This window comes from Garra rufa, chromosome 15 (assembly GCF_049309525.1).
Source record: "Garra rufa chromosome 15, GarRuf1.0, whole genome shotgun sequence".
Classification (NCBI taxonomy): domain Eukaryota; kingdom Metazoa; phylum Chordata; class Actinopteri; order Cypriniformes; family Cyprinidae; genus Garra; species Garra rufa.
In genome coordinates, this window is record NC_133375.1 from 28,859,630 (window position 1) to 28,874,136 (window position 14,507).

Genomic DNA, 14,507 nt, shown 5'->3' on the forward strand with positions numbered 1-14,507 from the left:
TTTGCCTTCCTTAATATATCTGCATTTTCATCCAGACAACTCTGAAAAATACAGCTGTGGCGTTGAAACCAATGGCTGTCTTAAAACAAGTTTTGAAACCAAATAAACTGCATGTTACGTAAAAACTTGGCAGCATTGTTGGTATAGACTGGATTGGACTAGGGGGAAGTGTGATGAGGTTTCGATGATGGCCAAAAAATGAATTGTTGCGCCACGGGTGACGTCACGCCCGTTGTTTCGGATGACGTTGAGAGAAGCAGGCCGCACGCGCATAGCAGGAACCTACTCTGTCAGATTTCTGTGGATCAAGGTCGTCGAATTCTCTTCAATCACACAGAAATACGGGTAAATATTCGAGGTAACGGGGGTTTTAAGCCACCGCAAGTGTACGTGGGACGGTCTCGAGGTCTCAGCTGTCCGTTTTGTGTGCGTGCCATCACGTCAGCTAGCCATTAGCGGAGCTAGCGCGTTAGCCTGGCTAGTTGAATATCACAAACAAAATGACTTTGATCTGGTCAGCGATTGTAACACGGTCATCTGTAGGTAATAATAACTACTTCTGAAAGAAAATATTCGCTTTCGGTGTCGCTTTGACGCTGACACCAAGTCGATTTGTTGTTTGTCGCGATCCTCGGGTCAAAGACAAAAATGTTTTTCTAATTGCGGAGCCGCTCTCAGCTGATTTTTCCTGGACAAGCTCCAAAATAACCTTATTTATTCCACGTTTGCTTGGTTATTTGTCTTGCAGATAGTTAAGGTAAACTTCTGTGTCAAGATTAAACACGTACTCGCTGTATTTTATTCGAACCGAAGCGCAACTGTTGCTAGATTGTAAATCGTCATTAGGTTTCAGTAACCTGGATCATTCTTTGCTTGTTTGAGAAACAAAACGCGAACAAACAAAGGAGCTTTTGTTTTCGTACAGCACATTGTCGCCTGTAGCAGGGTCCACCAACAAATAAGTTTAAATACGGTTTAAAGTTTGGCGTTTGATCACTGTAACGGGAATCCAACAACATTTAACAGTTCAAGAGTTTCACTGATAAACTTTCTCTTTTGTTCTTTTCCATTTAGTGTATACAAATCTTGTATTTTATATAGCCATGTCAAGTGTAAATGAACAACATTTTAAAAACTTCAAGGGTAAAAAGTCTTTTAAAAGTCAAGGGTAGAGCCCAAGAGATAACAAATTTGATGCATTTAGTTTCATTTGAACTATGTCTGGCATTTTATGATATACACAACAGTCCAAAGTTTTTGAACCGTAAGATTTTTCAGGATTCTTTAAAGAATTCTCTTCTGCTCACTAAGCCTGAATTTATTTGATCAAAATTAAAGCAAAAAGCAGTAATATTGTGAAACATTTTTACTATTTAAAATAACTGGTTGCTATTTAAATGTATATTTTAAAATGTAATTTATTCCTGTGATCAAAGCAAAATTTTCATTGTCATTACTCCAGTTACCAGTGCCACATGATTCTTTAGAAATCATTCTAATATGCTGATTTGCTTTTCAAAAAACATTTTCTATTATTATATTTACAGTTAAGTGATTTTTTTTTTCAGGTTTCTTTGATGAATAGAAATATCTAAAGATCAGCATTCATCTGAAATGAGAAGCTTTAACATTATACACTATACCATTCAAAAGCTTATACGTTTGTATAATAGAAATTATAGAAGGAAAAAATGATAGAAATGAATACTTTTATTTAGCAAGGATGCTTTAAATTGCTCAAAAGTGATGATGAAGATGTTTATAATGTTACAAAAGATTTCTATTTCAGATAAATGCTGTTCTTCTGAACTTTCTATTCAACGAAACCTGAAAAAATTCTACTCAGCTGATAATAATATTAATAAATGTTTTTTGAGCAGCAAATCAGAATATTAGAATGACTTCTGAAGGATCATGTGACTGGAGTAATAATGAAAAAAGCAGCTTTTAAAGTCACAGGAATTAATTACTTTTTAAATGTATTCAAATAGTATTTATTTTAAATAGTAAAAATATTTCAATTCTTACAGATTTTGCTGTACTTCGGAATAAATAAATGCAGGTTTGGTGAGCAGAAGAGACTTATTTAAAAACAAAAAAAAATTTGACTGGTAGTGTAGCAATTATGCATTTATAGTTTATAATGCGTTTTATTACAGAAATAGTTAGTAACACTTTATTTTAAGGTCTCCTTGTTATAGTTACATGTGTTTAAACTACTAACTTTAAATCGTGCATAATTATAAGCAACCAACTTTAAACCGAACCCTAACTCTATAACAATTACATGTTGCTTATTATTGCTCTGTACTTATTTGTGTAGTTACATTGCAACAAGGACAACTTAAAGTCTAACCAAATAGTTAGACAATGAAAATTGTGTCATTGTTTATTTACCTTCATGTCATTAAGGGAGTTTGTAAACGAGATCTTGATCTAATACAGCAGTTAAATAAACAAGGAGTTATTATTAAGTGACTTACATTGGCTGACTACAACACTATTGCCTGATTTGTTCCATTTCGTCGTCAAAAGTAATCTGAAACAAGTCACAACTGCGCGCATCTCAATTCAAACACAGAGTTTTAATTATTGTTTAGAATGTGCTCCTAGCAAGAAAAGTAAGCGTAGAGCCCTGAGCCATTATTTATTTTTTATTTTATTTATATTTTTATATTTATACAAAATGTGTTAAATCAGCTGCTCAAAGGGATTGGCATGTTGAAAATATTTGTCTATTCTTATTTTTGTTGAATGATAAATTTCATTAAAAATCACTCTGCATTTACAGTCTGAACCATGTTACAAGTGTTGTATTATATTACACTTCTTATTTTTTTTTATAAAAACGTTTTACATATTCTATAAATATTAATAATATTGTATTCTATTGATGTTGATTTTACTAGTAATATTCTAATCTGTATTCTACCTCAATTGGTCATTGTTTGGAAAGTATTTGTCCAGCCCTAGAGACCATGGGCTGTCAAGCAACAGAAAGGACAAAAAAGCACCACAGATGTCTAATTTGACTCATATGCTTATTCATACAAGGCTATCACGTGGCTTCAGAAGACTTGTAATATAGCACATGAGTTGTATAACTTTTATAGTCTTTTATATGCCTTTTTTAGAGCTTGATTGTCAACGGATTCAAGGTTTTATGAAAAAAGTTTATGTGAAGTTAATTTTTCTGTTTCGTAGACGAAAAATATAATGTCATATGGGTCAGGAATGAAATTGTACTGAATAAATATTGACGATTTAAATTTTTTCGCTTTTATATCAAGCTACTTTTGGCTACTTCATGATAAATGATGCTTATGAAATACTAATTCTTAATTCTCATTTTTAGGATCACCCTCTCCCGTCCCCCTTACCCCCCTTCTTAAACAGCATGGCTCAGGAGACAAATCAGACGCAGGTGCCAATGCTTTGCACTATGGGATGCGGTTTCTATGGTAACCCTCGCACCAATGGAATGTGCTCTGTCTGCTACAAGGAACATCTGCAGAGACAACAAGGAGGGGGGCGAAACAGTCCCCCAGGTGAGAAAGGTAGGATACTATGTCACATGCACCTACTGCATTAGGAATCAAATGCATTCACCTAAGTTTTAAAGTTAATGCTTAGGTTCCTGTCCATTTCTTCCAGCTGCCACATCTCCTGTAGGTTCCCCAAGCGCATCTGCGGTAACGGTGGAACCCACCCCTGTATCCACTACAGAAGCCGTTACCCCACCCGAAGAACGCACGTCTAGGTAAGAAGAACTTTATTAATCTGAGACTGTTCATGCTTTAATTGGTATAAACTACAGTCTGTAGCTCAGTGGTAATCTCTTAATGAGCACAAGCTGCTTATGTTGGTATGGGAAGGAATTATAACAAATAACCCTGTATTTGGTTGGATTGTGTTTATGCAGTAGTTCGCCCAGCCCAGTAACCCAGCAGATGACAGCTATGAGCATCTCCCAGGACACGGCAACCACTGATTCAGACAGAGCAGAAGTGGAGGAGGAAGAGGAGGAGGGCTCGTCTAAAAGCACAGGTCTGTCTCATACATGCACATGAAAAAATTAATTCTCAGGAATATTATTGTTAACCAAAGGTAAAACTACGGATGCACTAAAATGAAAATTCTGGTCTGAAACCGATGCACTTGGTCAAAAACCAAAAGCGGAAATGCTTTTAAATCCAAAATTTTGGATCATTTTAGTTTAAATCAGTAGTTTTAATGATACTGAATTTTAAACATGGCAATAAAATAACCACACTTTTATTGAAAGTAAAACATTACAATTGGACAGAAAATATATTAATATTAATTACATATTAATTATAAGTATCAATATATTATTTTTATTTAGTTCTGTACAAAAGAATCACATTTAACAGATTTTTATATATATATTTTTTTTAATGATCAAAAACCGAAATTGCCATTTTCGGCCGATAATTTTCAGCCACCAAAATTTCAGTTCATCCCTAAAACTGTAAAATAGTCTTTGTTCTTTGAAAAAAATGTGACCCTGGACCACAAAACCAGTCTTAAGTAACATGGGTATATTTGTAGCAATAGCCAAAAATGCTTTGGATGAGTCAAAATTATTGATTTTTCTTTTATGCCAAAAATCATTATGATATTAAGTGAAGATCATGTTCCATGATGATATTTTGTAAATTTACTACCGTAAAAATAAATAAAAAAATAATTTATTAAATTAGTAATGTGCATTGCTAAGAACTTCATTTGAACAACGTTAACGGCGATTTTCTCAATATTTCGATTTTTTTTTTTGCACCCTCAGGTTCCAGATTTTCAAATTGTATCTCGACCAAATATTGTCCTGTCCTAAAAAACCATACATTAATGGAAAGCTTATTTATTCAGCTTTCTCAATAAATAAATTGATGACTGGTTGACTGGTTTTGTGATCCAGCATCACAAATAAACATTAACTAAAATAAAATTATTTAGGATTAATTAGAACTATAATAGTAACTTTAATATACTATAATAACACTGATTATTCTTGGTCTCCTCTTTTGTAATAATTGAATAATTATTATCAGTGTTTAATTTCAAAAGCAGTTTTAATTTTTGAGGCACATTTCTTTGGTTATTTAAACTGTTTTGCTGCTTTCATAATTTGAAAAGCGTTTTTGTCAAATTAATTTATTTTTCATAATTATTTGTATTTATTATTTTAGCATCTTATTTTTGTTTATTTATTATTATTATTTCAGTATTGCTTGTTAAACCATTATATACATAGTCTAGTGTACATTTATATTCACTTAATTTTTTTTTGCATTGTTGGATTTCATTTTGTGAGACATAGAATATCCAACAAGTCAATAAAAGTGGCTAGTTGTTAGTAGACGTTTTATGTTGTATTATAACTCTGTGGTTTTGATTCAATTATGATTCAATTTGATGTCAATTATGAAACACCATACACATCTTGAAAGACTTAAACTCCATCCAAATTAAAGCCCTCCTTTTAATTCTCTTCATGGGAAGACATGAATACTGAGGATTTATTAAATCATTTATCTGAGTGTCAGAGTATCATGTAGCCTCGGAAGCTTGGAAGTTCATTGTGTTTTAGAAATGATATGTCAAAGGCTGACCATGTCTTTAATCACAGGGCCAGCAGGGGAAGCTGCACAGGCTTCTTCAGACGGAGATCAGACTCCTGACAAGAATAAAAAGAAAAATCGATGCTTCTCTTGTAGGAAAAAAGTTGGCCTCACGGGTAAGAACCAAAGGAAGAGCTTTTTGATTTCTGAATGAGGGCTGGGCCACACTTATCTTTGAGCCCTTTACAAAATACAGCTACTGCAAAGCTGTTTATTTTCCTATTTAGTTGAGAAAGTCAGCAGAGAGTCTCCCTCTAGTTTAGTTTTCGCAGCTCAAATATTCACTTTTTTGTGCAGTCTTAGGGTGTGTTCACACATGTCATGTTTGGTTACATTAAAACAAACTCTGGTGTGATTGCTCTATGAGTGTGGTTTGAGTAAGTGTAACCTGGTGCTCACCAAGCAAGTGGACGGAGACTGCTAAAAAGATGGGTCTCGGTCCACTTTCAATCGAACTCTGGTGCAGTTCGAATGAAATATGAACGCAACATGGACCAAATACTTCTAAATGAGCCAAAAACAGGACGTAATGACAAGATACGACAGTATGCGACATGATTTCACGAAGGGAACAAACCGTATATCCAGAACAAAATGAGCAGAGGGCAAACGTGGAGCAACGAGGAGGTAAAGTACCTTTTATGAGCTCTTTGTGACTTCGCAGGTGGTGAAAATAAAACCATATACACATAACAATGAGCGCACTCGTTGCTCTATGTTTGCCCTCTGCTCATTTTTTTCACTTGTTCCCTTCGTGAAATCATGTCACATAGCATCGCATCTTGTCATTACTTTCTGTTTTTGGTTCGTTTAGAAGTATTTGCTCCATGTTGTGTTCATATTTCATTCAAATCGCACCAGAGCTTGTTTAGAAAGCGGACAGAGACCTATCTTTTTAGTGGTCTCGGTCCGCTTGTTTGGTGCGCACTAAGGTTTGGATGGCAGCGTTCACACTTACTCAAACAAACAGCACTAACAGGGCAATCGCACTAGGGTTTATTTTAATCGAACCAAACATGACAAGTGTGAACGCCGCCATCCGAACCCTGGTGCGCACCTAACATCAAACTGGTCCGGTTCGAATGAAATATGAACACAGCACGGACCAAATACTTCTAAACGAACCAAAAACAGGAAGTAACTACAAGAAGCGACACTATGCGACATGATTTCATGAAGGGAACAAGCGCTGTATTCACCTCTGCGAACGGAGAAAAGCATAATAAAGCTGTATATAAAATAAATCAATAGGCCTATAGATAAAATATATATTTATCTAAGAACAAAGAAAATAAACTGTGCAACAAGTAGCAGCCTATATGCAGAATTTTGTTTCATTTTTGTGATGCGCTCTTGAGAAAGCAGTTTGTTTGTTTTTATTGTGAATGTAGCCTACACAAATAAAATAAATATTTAGAATAGTTTCGAAAAATGCCTTACTCTTTTATGACCACAAAAGAATGAGTAGCCAGTTGTAAGTTGTTTCCACTTTTATAAGGGGGAAAAAAACTAAGTGATCGCGCCGGTGCCTCTGGCACGCAGTCTACTAACTGGACAACCAGCCTGTTCATTGTCAAAATAAAATACAGCCAGCCAAACATATTGAAAAACCATGCTATATTACTTGCCCTCACTCTACAACAAATCTTTTAAATTTAATGATAGAACAGAACCAAGAATAAAACAAGAATGAAAATATAAGCTAACAAGCCAAAACAAATTAATGTTTACTTTTTGTACAAAATGAATACATTTTAACTTGCAACGTACTAAAGAAACATCAAACTAAGATACGTATATTTGAAAGGTAACTTGTCTTTTTCTTACCATAGGCCTATATAAAATAATTTTAGGTAGGCTACAATCTAATAATATAAATATGATTTAATGCACTTTTGAACTACAGAGAAACGGTGCTTTAAAGTGAGCAACACCACGAACACAGACACTGCCTATTGGCTAATTCTGTCATGTGACACATTTTTTTGCGTTAAAGCGCCTTTTCTCGACAAAAAGTGTTTCCACACAAATTTTTGTGACATTTAAACTGTCAATATAGAATTTATGCGCTAAAGTTAAATGGAAAAAGATTTTGTCAACACTTGAGAAATTTTAGCGATAAATGACATTCCCATCAACCAGTGGTGGAGAGTGACGAAGTAGTTGTACTTCGTTACTGTACTTAAGTACATTTTTCAAGTATCTGTACTTTACTGGAGTAGTTTTATTTTGAGTTACTTTTACTTTTACTTCAATACGTTCCAAAGCATAAGATCGTACTTTTTACTTAACTACATTTCATAAAACTTAACTCCTCATAATATATCATGTGTTCCGAGACGCAGCGCTGTGTCTGAATAATGAACAAACTAATTCTTTTCAATGAACCTGTTAAATCGGTTCGCAAATCGCACCAAACGATTCATTCATTTGGCCAGGAGTGTTTTTTGTAATGTAAGCTTCACAGTGAACATTACTACATCACTCTCATCAACGTAGTCCATATCAACAACAAAAATATATCTTGACTCCATAGAGGCTAGTGGTTATTTTGGGAAAATCCCAGGCTTTTTGAACAGTAGGATTATAAAAAAATATATGCTAATATAAAATTAAATTAAGTAGCCTAAATACAATTGCTAAATAGTTCAGTACTTTTTTACTTAAGTACACAAAAAATGTAGTACTTTTGCGCTTTCACTCGAGTAAAATTGAAAAAGGAGTACTTTTACTTTTACTGGAGTAATATTGTATTATATATATCTGTACTTTTACTCAAGTACTTGATTTGTGTACTTTGTCCACCACCGCCATCAACTAAATTTTGAAGCGCTAAATATTTCTTTGCAAGAAGTCCTTGGATGGAATCCTGGTTACTATTTCTTTAGGTTCTGTATCTTTAAGTTTGCTGTCAAAAGTGCCTGAGTGAAAGCTAAGCGGATCAGGAACAAATGTAGCAGTTTCCTTTTTAGTCTGGACCAAATGAACCAAACGAACTGAACTACAAGTGTGGACCCACCCTTATTCATATTCCTGGTGTTGCCACATGCAAGATTTGCAGGCATGCAAACATATTGATGATAATAAAAAACGTTTCTTAAACACCAAATCAGCATATTAGAATGATTTCTGAAGGATCCTGTGACACTGGACACTACTCTAGAAATTTAGCTTTGCCATTACAGAAAATAATTTATATTTTAAAAACAAGAAAAATTGTCATAGTATTTACCAATATGTTTTTTCCCCCTGTATTTTTCCAAAATTTTTAGGTGGTTGAGGTGGTTTTTAGGTAGTGTATGAATATTTTACAAGATTGACTTAATTGCTATTCAATAAAATATAAATCTGTTGATTTTAGTTCATTTGTCATATTTTCTACCTGTAGTCAGACGGCATACTGCAGGTTAGTGCTGCATTTCACATGGTCCTGCTGGTATCCTGCTTGTTCTTTAGACTTTTCTTTTTATCTATAGGCTTTGACTGTCGCTGCGGTAACCTGTTTTGCGCTATCCACCGTTATTCTGACAAACATGACTGTCCCTACGACTACCGAGGAGCCGCTGCCGCCCGCATCCGCAAGGAGAACCCCATCGTGGTAGCTGAGAAGATTCAAAAGTTATGAGGACTGACGGCTAAATGAGCAAAAAATTGTTTGACCTGCAAGTTTTGGAACCATGGCGCTGAATAACACCATTCTAAACTGGGTTCATTTTTTCATTGTAGGATAAGGTGGGTGGGGTTGTAGGGTACAGCCCCTGCTTGGCGACTCCCTAAACTATCATCTCCCTGTCTCTCCCAGAAGGGCGGTGTAGAGGTGTGTGAGTGTGAGAGTAAATGTGTGATATGTTGAGAGATGTGAGTGTTTTTCTTTTTTTTTTTTTTTCCTGAGAGCCAGGGAGAAGAGGGATTGGTTGTCAGGTGGGCATCCATGTGCACCGGGGGGAGGGTGGACTCTTTAGTTTTTACCCTGGCATTGATTTTTTTGTTAGGATATTAACATTATTTTTTTATAGGAGCCCTGAGTTCAGGAGTCCGATTCGGAAAGGGTGGGCGGGGTGGGACATCGAGAGGGAACTTGACGTTGAAGAATATAGATTTTAATGACTACTCCCACATTTACCCATGTAAAATTCTTTTACTGTGTTATTCTTTTGTGTCTCTATTCTGATTAATTATCCCAACATGTCAAATCCCAGCCTGTGCATTTAAAAAAAAATATTTCTCTTTTATATATTGACTTATCATGCTAATGTTGGGTGCATGAATAGTTATCCGACGGGGTTTCGAAGGGGGGCGGGAAGGGGTGTAGCAAGAGCCTTGACATAAGCGAGTGACTGAGATTTTTTTTTTCTTTCCTTTTCTGTTTTAATGAGTGTATGGCATCAGAAGATCTATATTAATATATTGTACGTAGCTTGAATTGTGTGATTGCATTCTATTTATTTTGTATTATCATTTGGTTGGTTGGTACTGGAGGATTGGAAGCATGTCTAAAAACAACAAAAACAGTAGGTGATCCCTTGATATTGATATGATATTTACATATGCATTTTTAAGAATTATCGATCCTCATGAATTAAGTCAAGATAGGATTGGGCTTTTCAGAATCAAAGCACAAGATCGTTTTTCAGTCGCTCAAATGCAACAAAAAGTGCAGTTAGCGTAGGATACTCGGTGCTGTACGGAACCTAGCAAGCCTGTTATTGCTAACGCACGCCAGCGATGAACTGTTTCTGAGCTTCGAGAGCAACGTATTCGTTAACCACCAGCAGACCAATGAATGATGCTAATGGAACCGGCTACTAGTTGTTTATTAGGCGACGCCTTTTCGTTCCAAAAACATGTATTTTAGTGGAAGATGCACACACACTTCCCCAACAGATAAACGTTGCATGCTCGCACAAACAGGCCAAATGCAGACTTGCTACAGCCACATTAAGCACGAATGTAAAACAAAACGTCCCATTGCATGGGCGAATGGCCTGCTTTCCAAATAAACAGGATCTAATGTAAATACAATGTGGCTGCCATTCTAAAATAGAATGTTGAAGGTTTTAGAAAGGACAGGAACAGTCCGTTTTGTGTGTATGTAGTGTTTATTAACTACCCATATGTAAGGAAAAAGGTGCGACGTGGTGTTCTCTGTCATCCTTTGAGTGAATCCTGTGTCTTGTGCTGGTTGTGTTTTTAATTACTACTACTACTACTACTATTTTTTTTTTTTTTCGTAAAAGGGCTGAAACAACCATTTTGTATTTATCCGTAATGTTGTCCAGCAATCTTCCCTCATAACGTCTCGCACATTTTCCATGATTCATGACTTAGACTTGTTGAAAGCAACTTGGTGGATGTATCCGATTTGAAGTCCTGGTAATGACCTTGCTGCTTTATTAAGGAAATAACCTGAGCTTTAATTAGCACCGTCTGTGATGGCAGCATTATCCTCAGTGGGGCTGCCAGCTCAAGAAGGCTTTTGTGAAAGGCAGGTGTAAGTGGCTCAGTGAGCTGGCATGTGTACGCGCCATGCTTGGCTGAGCCGGCATCCTGACAGCCTTTTAATGAGGGTTTGGATCTCATGCTTTCTCTCTGCACCGTTTGCTAGGGGATAATCCTACCTTTCTTGGGTTTGAGTGTTGGGATACGGACGGGTGAAGGCGATGTCAGTGTATGGGAATGCTGGACTGGACTTGTTGAAGTGTGTTGGGTGCGCAAATACTGTGAATGTAGTCAGCTGCTTGACTATGAAACTCCAGTAGGTTGAAAGCCAGTTGGTCACCTCTAATGTTGCCTTCAGTGTCTTATCAGACCGTTGGCACTGTATGTCAGTGCATTATCCCTTCTACGCTAGCAATGATTAACTGTCGTGATTGGATGTTACTGAGCAAAATAGAGAAGTGACTTCTTCCTTACACGTAACTGAAGAAGAATTGCCTTGATTTTAGTGAAGGTTGTTGAGATTAATTTTTCTCCCAGTAGTTCATCAGAACATTCGGATGGGTGACGTGAGTTTCAGCTCAGGCGTGTTCGGCAGTACGTTAACCAGCATTCATTAATTAATTTACCAGCATGCCCAGTCCCCCAGAGACACCACCAGATACCTTTTTGTTTTCTTTTCAAATTTAGGATTGTATGATGTGTATGAGTAAGTATAAAACCAATAAAATCACAAAGTTTATTTTAAATTTACACAAAGTCTTGTGTGGTTCTTTTGTTTTCTGCTTATGTTTGACCATCTAATGCAGTGGTTCTCATCTGGGGGGCCCAATAAGTCTTACAGTTAATGTAAATTTAGGACAACTTTTGAATAGTCTTGGGAAAAAAAGCGGCTTTGGATCTAGAATGTTAAAGGATTGTTGACTTCCAGAATAAAAATGTCCTGATAATTTACTCACCCCCATGTCATCCATGATGTTCATGTCTTTCTTTCCACAGTTGAAAATAAATTAAGGTTTTTGAGGAAAACATTCCAGGATTTTTTTCCCATATAGTGGACTTCAATGGGGATCAGCAGGTTGAAGGTCCAAACTGCTTTACACAATCCCAGACGAGGAATAAGGGTCTTATCTAGTGAATCGATCAGTCAGTTTCTAAAAATAAAATAAAAATGTATATACTTTTTAACCAAAAATGCTCATCTTGCACTAGCTCTGCAATGCGCATATGCGACTTCATGTGTTACGAAACCATGTTGGAAAAGTCACGGGTGGTTTGTTCATCTGTGTACTTCGGTACAAAAATTGTCCAACATCGTTTTTTTGTCAAGAGCTTTTGACTTTTTGTACGTTTGGTTTGTAAACACTGTTGGTACTTCCCCTAAATCATGTGTGACCTTTCCAATGTCTAATGTGTGAAGCTGAGCTTGTGCAAGATGAGCATTTGTGGTAAAAAAAAAAAAGTATATACATTTTTATTCTTTTTTAGAAAATTACCGATTGATTTGCTAGATAAGACCCTTATTCCTTGGCTGGGATCGTATAGAGCCCTTTGAAGCTGCATTGAAATCCACTACATGGAGAAAAATCCTGGAATGTTTTCCTCAAAAACATTTTGTTGATATACTTAATTTATTTTTGGCACTGAACGGGTGCTGCCAGGATGCTGTTTGCTGTCCAAACATCTGAAAAAACATCAAAATAATCCACAAGTAATCCACACAACTTCAGTCCACCAATTAACGTCTTGTAAAGGAAAAAGCTGTTTATTTGTGAGAAATCAACATTCTAACTGAAATATAAACATCAGTTTACATTTCTAAACATTCATTTTGCCATTAATTGTAATATTTTTTTGTTTGACAACAGCCAGTGCTCCACACAGAGATCTGATCTCATCTTCATCATCCAGTCTGTCTGGAATGACATGAAGCAGAACAAACTGAGACAGACTAAATACAGAAGAACTGTGGCAACGTCTAAGATGCTTCAAGAAACCTACCTGCAAAGCTACAGTTCTGTTAAAAGTTTTAGGCACTTGGGTATAAATGCTGTAAAATGCTGTCAAAAACAATGTCATAAATAGATTTTCTTCAACTATTTCTATTAACTAAATTAAAATAACATTTGGTGTGACCATCCTTTGCGTTTAAAGCAGCTTTTTCCCTACAGGTGCACTTGCGCATAGTTTTTCATGTAGCTTTGCAGGTAGGTTCCTTGAAACATCTTGGAGAAGTTGCCACAGTTCTTCTGGATTTAGTCTGTCTCGGTTTGTTCTGTTTCTTCATGTCATTCCAGACAAATGATGATGATGAGATCAAATCTCTGTTTGGAGCACTGGCTGATGTCAGACTCCTTGTGCAAACATAAATCTGACTGGATCATTACAATTAATGGCATAGAGTTTTTGGAAATGTAAACTATTATTTCTTAACGACACACTACAGCTAAAGAAAGAAATAACTGACTTAAAACCATTTGAGCTTTTAAAAATACAAGTGTTCTAATACTTTTGGCCACCACTGTATATTATGTTTTATAGTATTTAATAATATCGTTATGGCGTCCATAACAATGCATAGATCACAATAAGTAACCTTTATTTTTTAAGAGTGCAGTGCATCTTCCTTTGCTGAAAATGTAATGAAAAGACCTGCAAGCTGAGTCTGTATGTGAATCACCCTGCATTACTGCCACATCGGCAGCTGCCCACCTCATCCTGTTTAACCACAGACAGTTTGTCTTCCATCACAGCTGGCTACTGTCTGTGGGCACTTACGTGGTTTTTAGTCGTTGGGTTTAAATGGCTTGACATTTATCTGTGAGATTTAATGTTACCACATGGTTCCATTGTATGCATTTACACTGCTTGTTAAATGAGTGAAAGGAAGAAGGAAGGCGTTTTATTTATTTTTTTTTCAAATTCAGTTTCATATAAAACAGTTCATGTTTTTTTCTGTCTGGAAGTGCCAGTGTTGTGCCCATTTTCGACCCCTGCCAAATTATTACCCCCTCTCGTTGAAATCGCTACCTGATTGCCTAATCCTAACCCCACCCCTAATCCTAACCCCTCCCCCACACCTAACCCTAAACCTACCAAAACTAGGGGGGTAGTAATCTGGCGGGGGTCAGAATTTGGCATAACACCTGAAAGATAATCTCTTCTCCGCAAAAACAAAGCATCTCCTCCACCCTTTCTCACTAGTGATCTCAATTTTCCTTGGTATTTAGAAGTCTTACATGTACAGAGACTTGATTGTCTTTCCCTTTCATTGAGAGAAAAATGAAAACAGGCTACACGAACCACACACTCATTTTAAATATTAACATTTTTAGAAATTCTTTTTTCTTAATTCAACAAGTTAAAGGGTTTATTTATGGCTTGTAGCAAACTTTTAATAAATTTAACGATTAAATGTTTTCATAAACG

At 36.1% G+C, this 14,507-nt stretch overlaps 1 protein-coding gene across 2 annotated transcripts; it reads left to right on the plus strand.

Annotated features, from left to right (window-relative positions):
* Positions 1-251: 251 nt before the first annotated feature.
* Positions 252-11,830, plus strand: LOC141286939 (AN1-type zinc finger protein 5). Of its 2 annotated transcripts, none has more exons than XM_073819068.1 (6): positions 252-345; positions 3,356-3,557; positions 3,655-3,760; positions 3,923-4,047; positions 5,651-5,758; positions 9,119-11,830. In XM_073819068.1, the coding sequence occupies exons 2-6, from the start codon at positions 3,398-3,400 to the stop codon at positions 9,265-9,267; spliced, it is 648 nt and encodes a 215-aa protein (XP_073675169.1). In that variant the 5' UTR covers positions 252-345; positions 3,356-3,397; the 3' UTR covers positions 9,268-11,830. The 2 variants fall into 2 exon arrangements, with proteins under 2 accessions (XP_073675169.1, XP_073675170.1); XM_073819069.1 differs by having other exon boundaries at positions 3,926-4,047.
* The last annotated feature ends 2,677 nt before the right edge of the window (positions 11,831-14,507 follow it).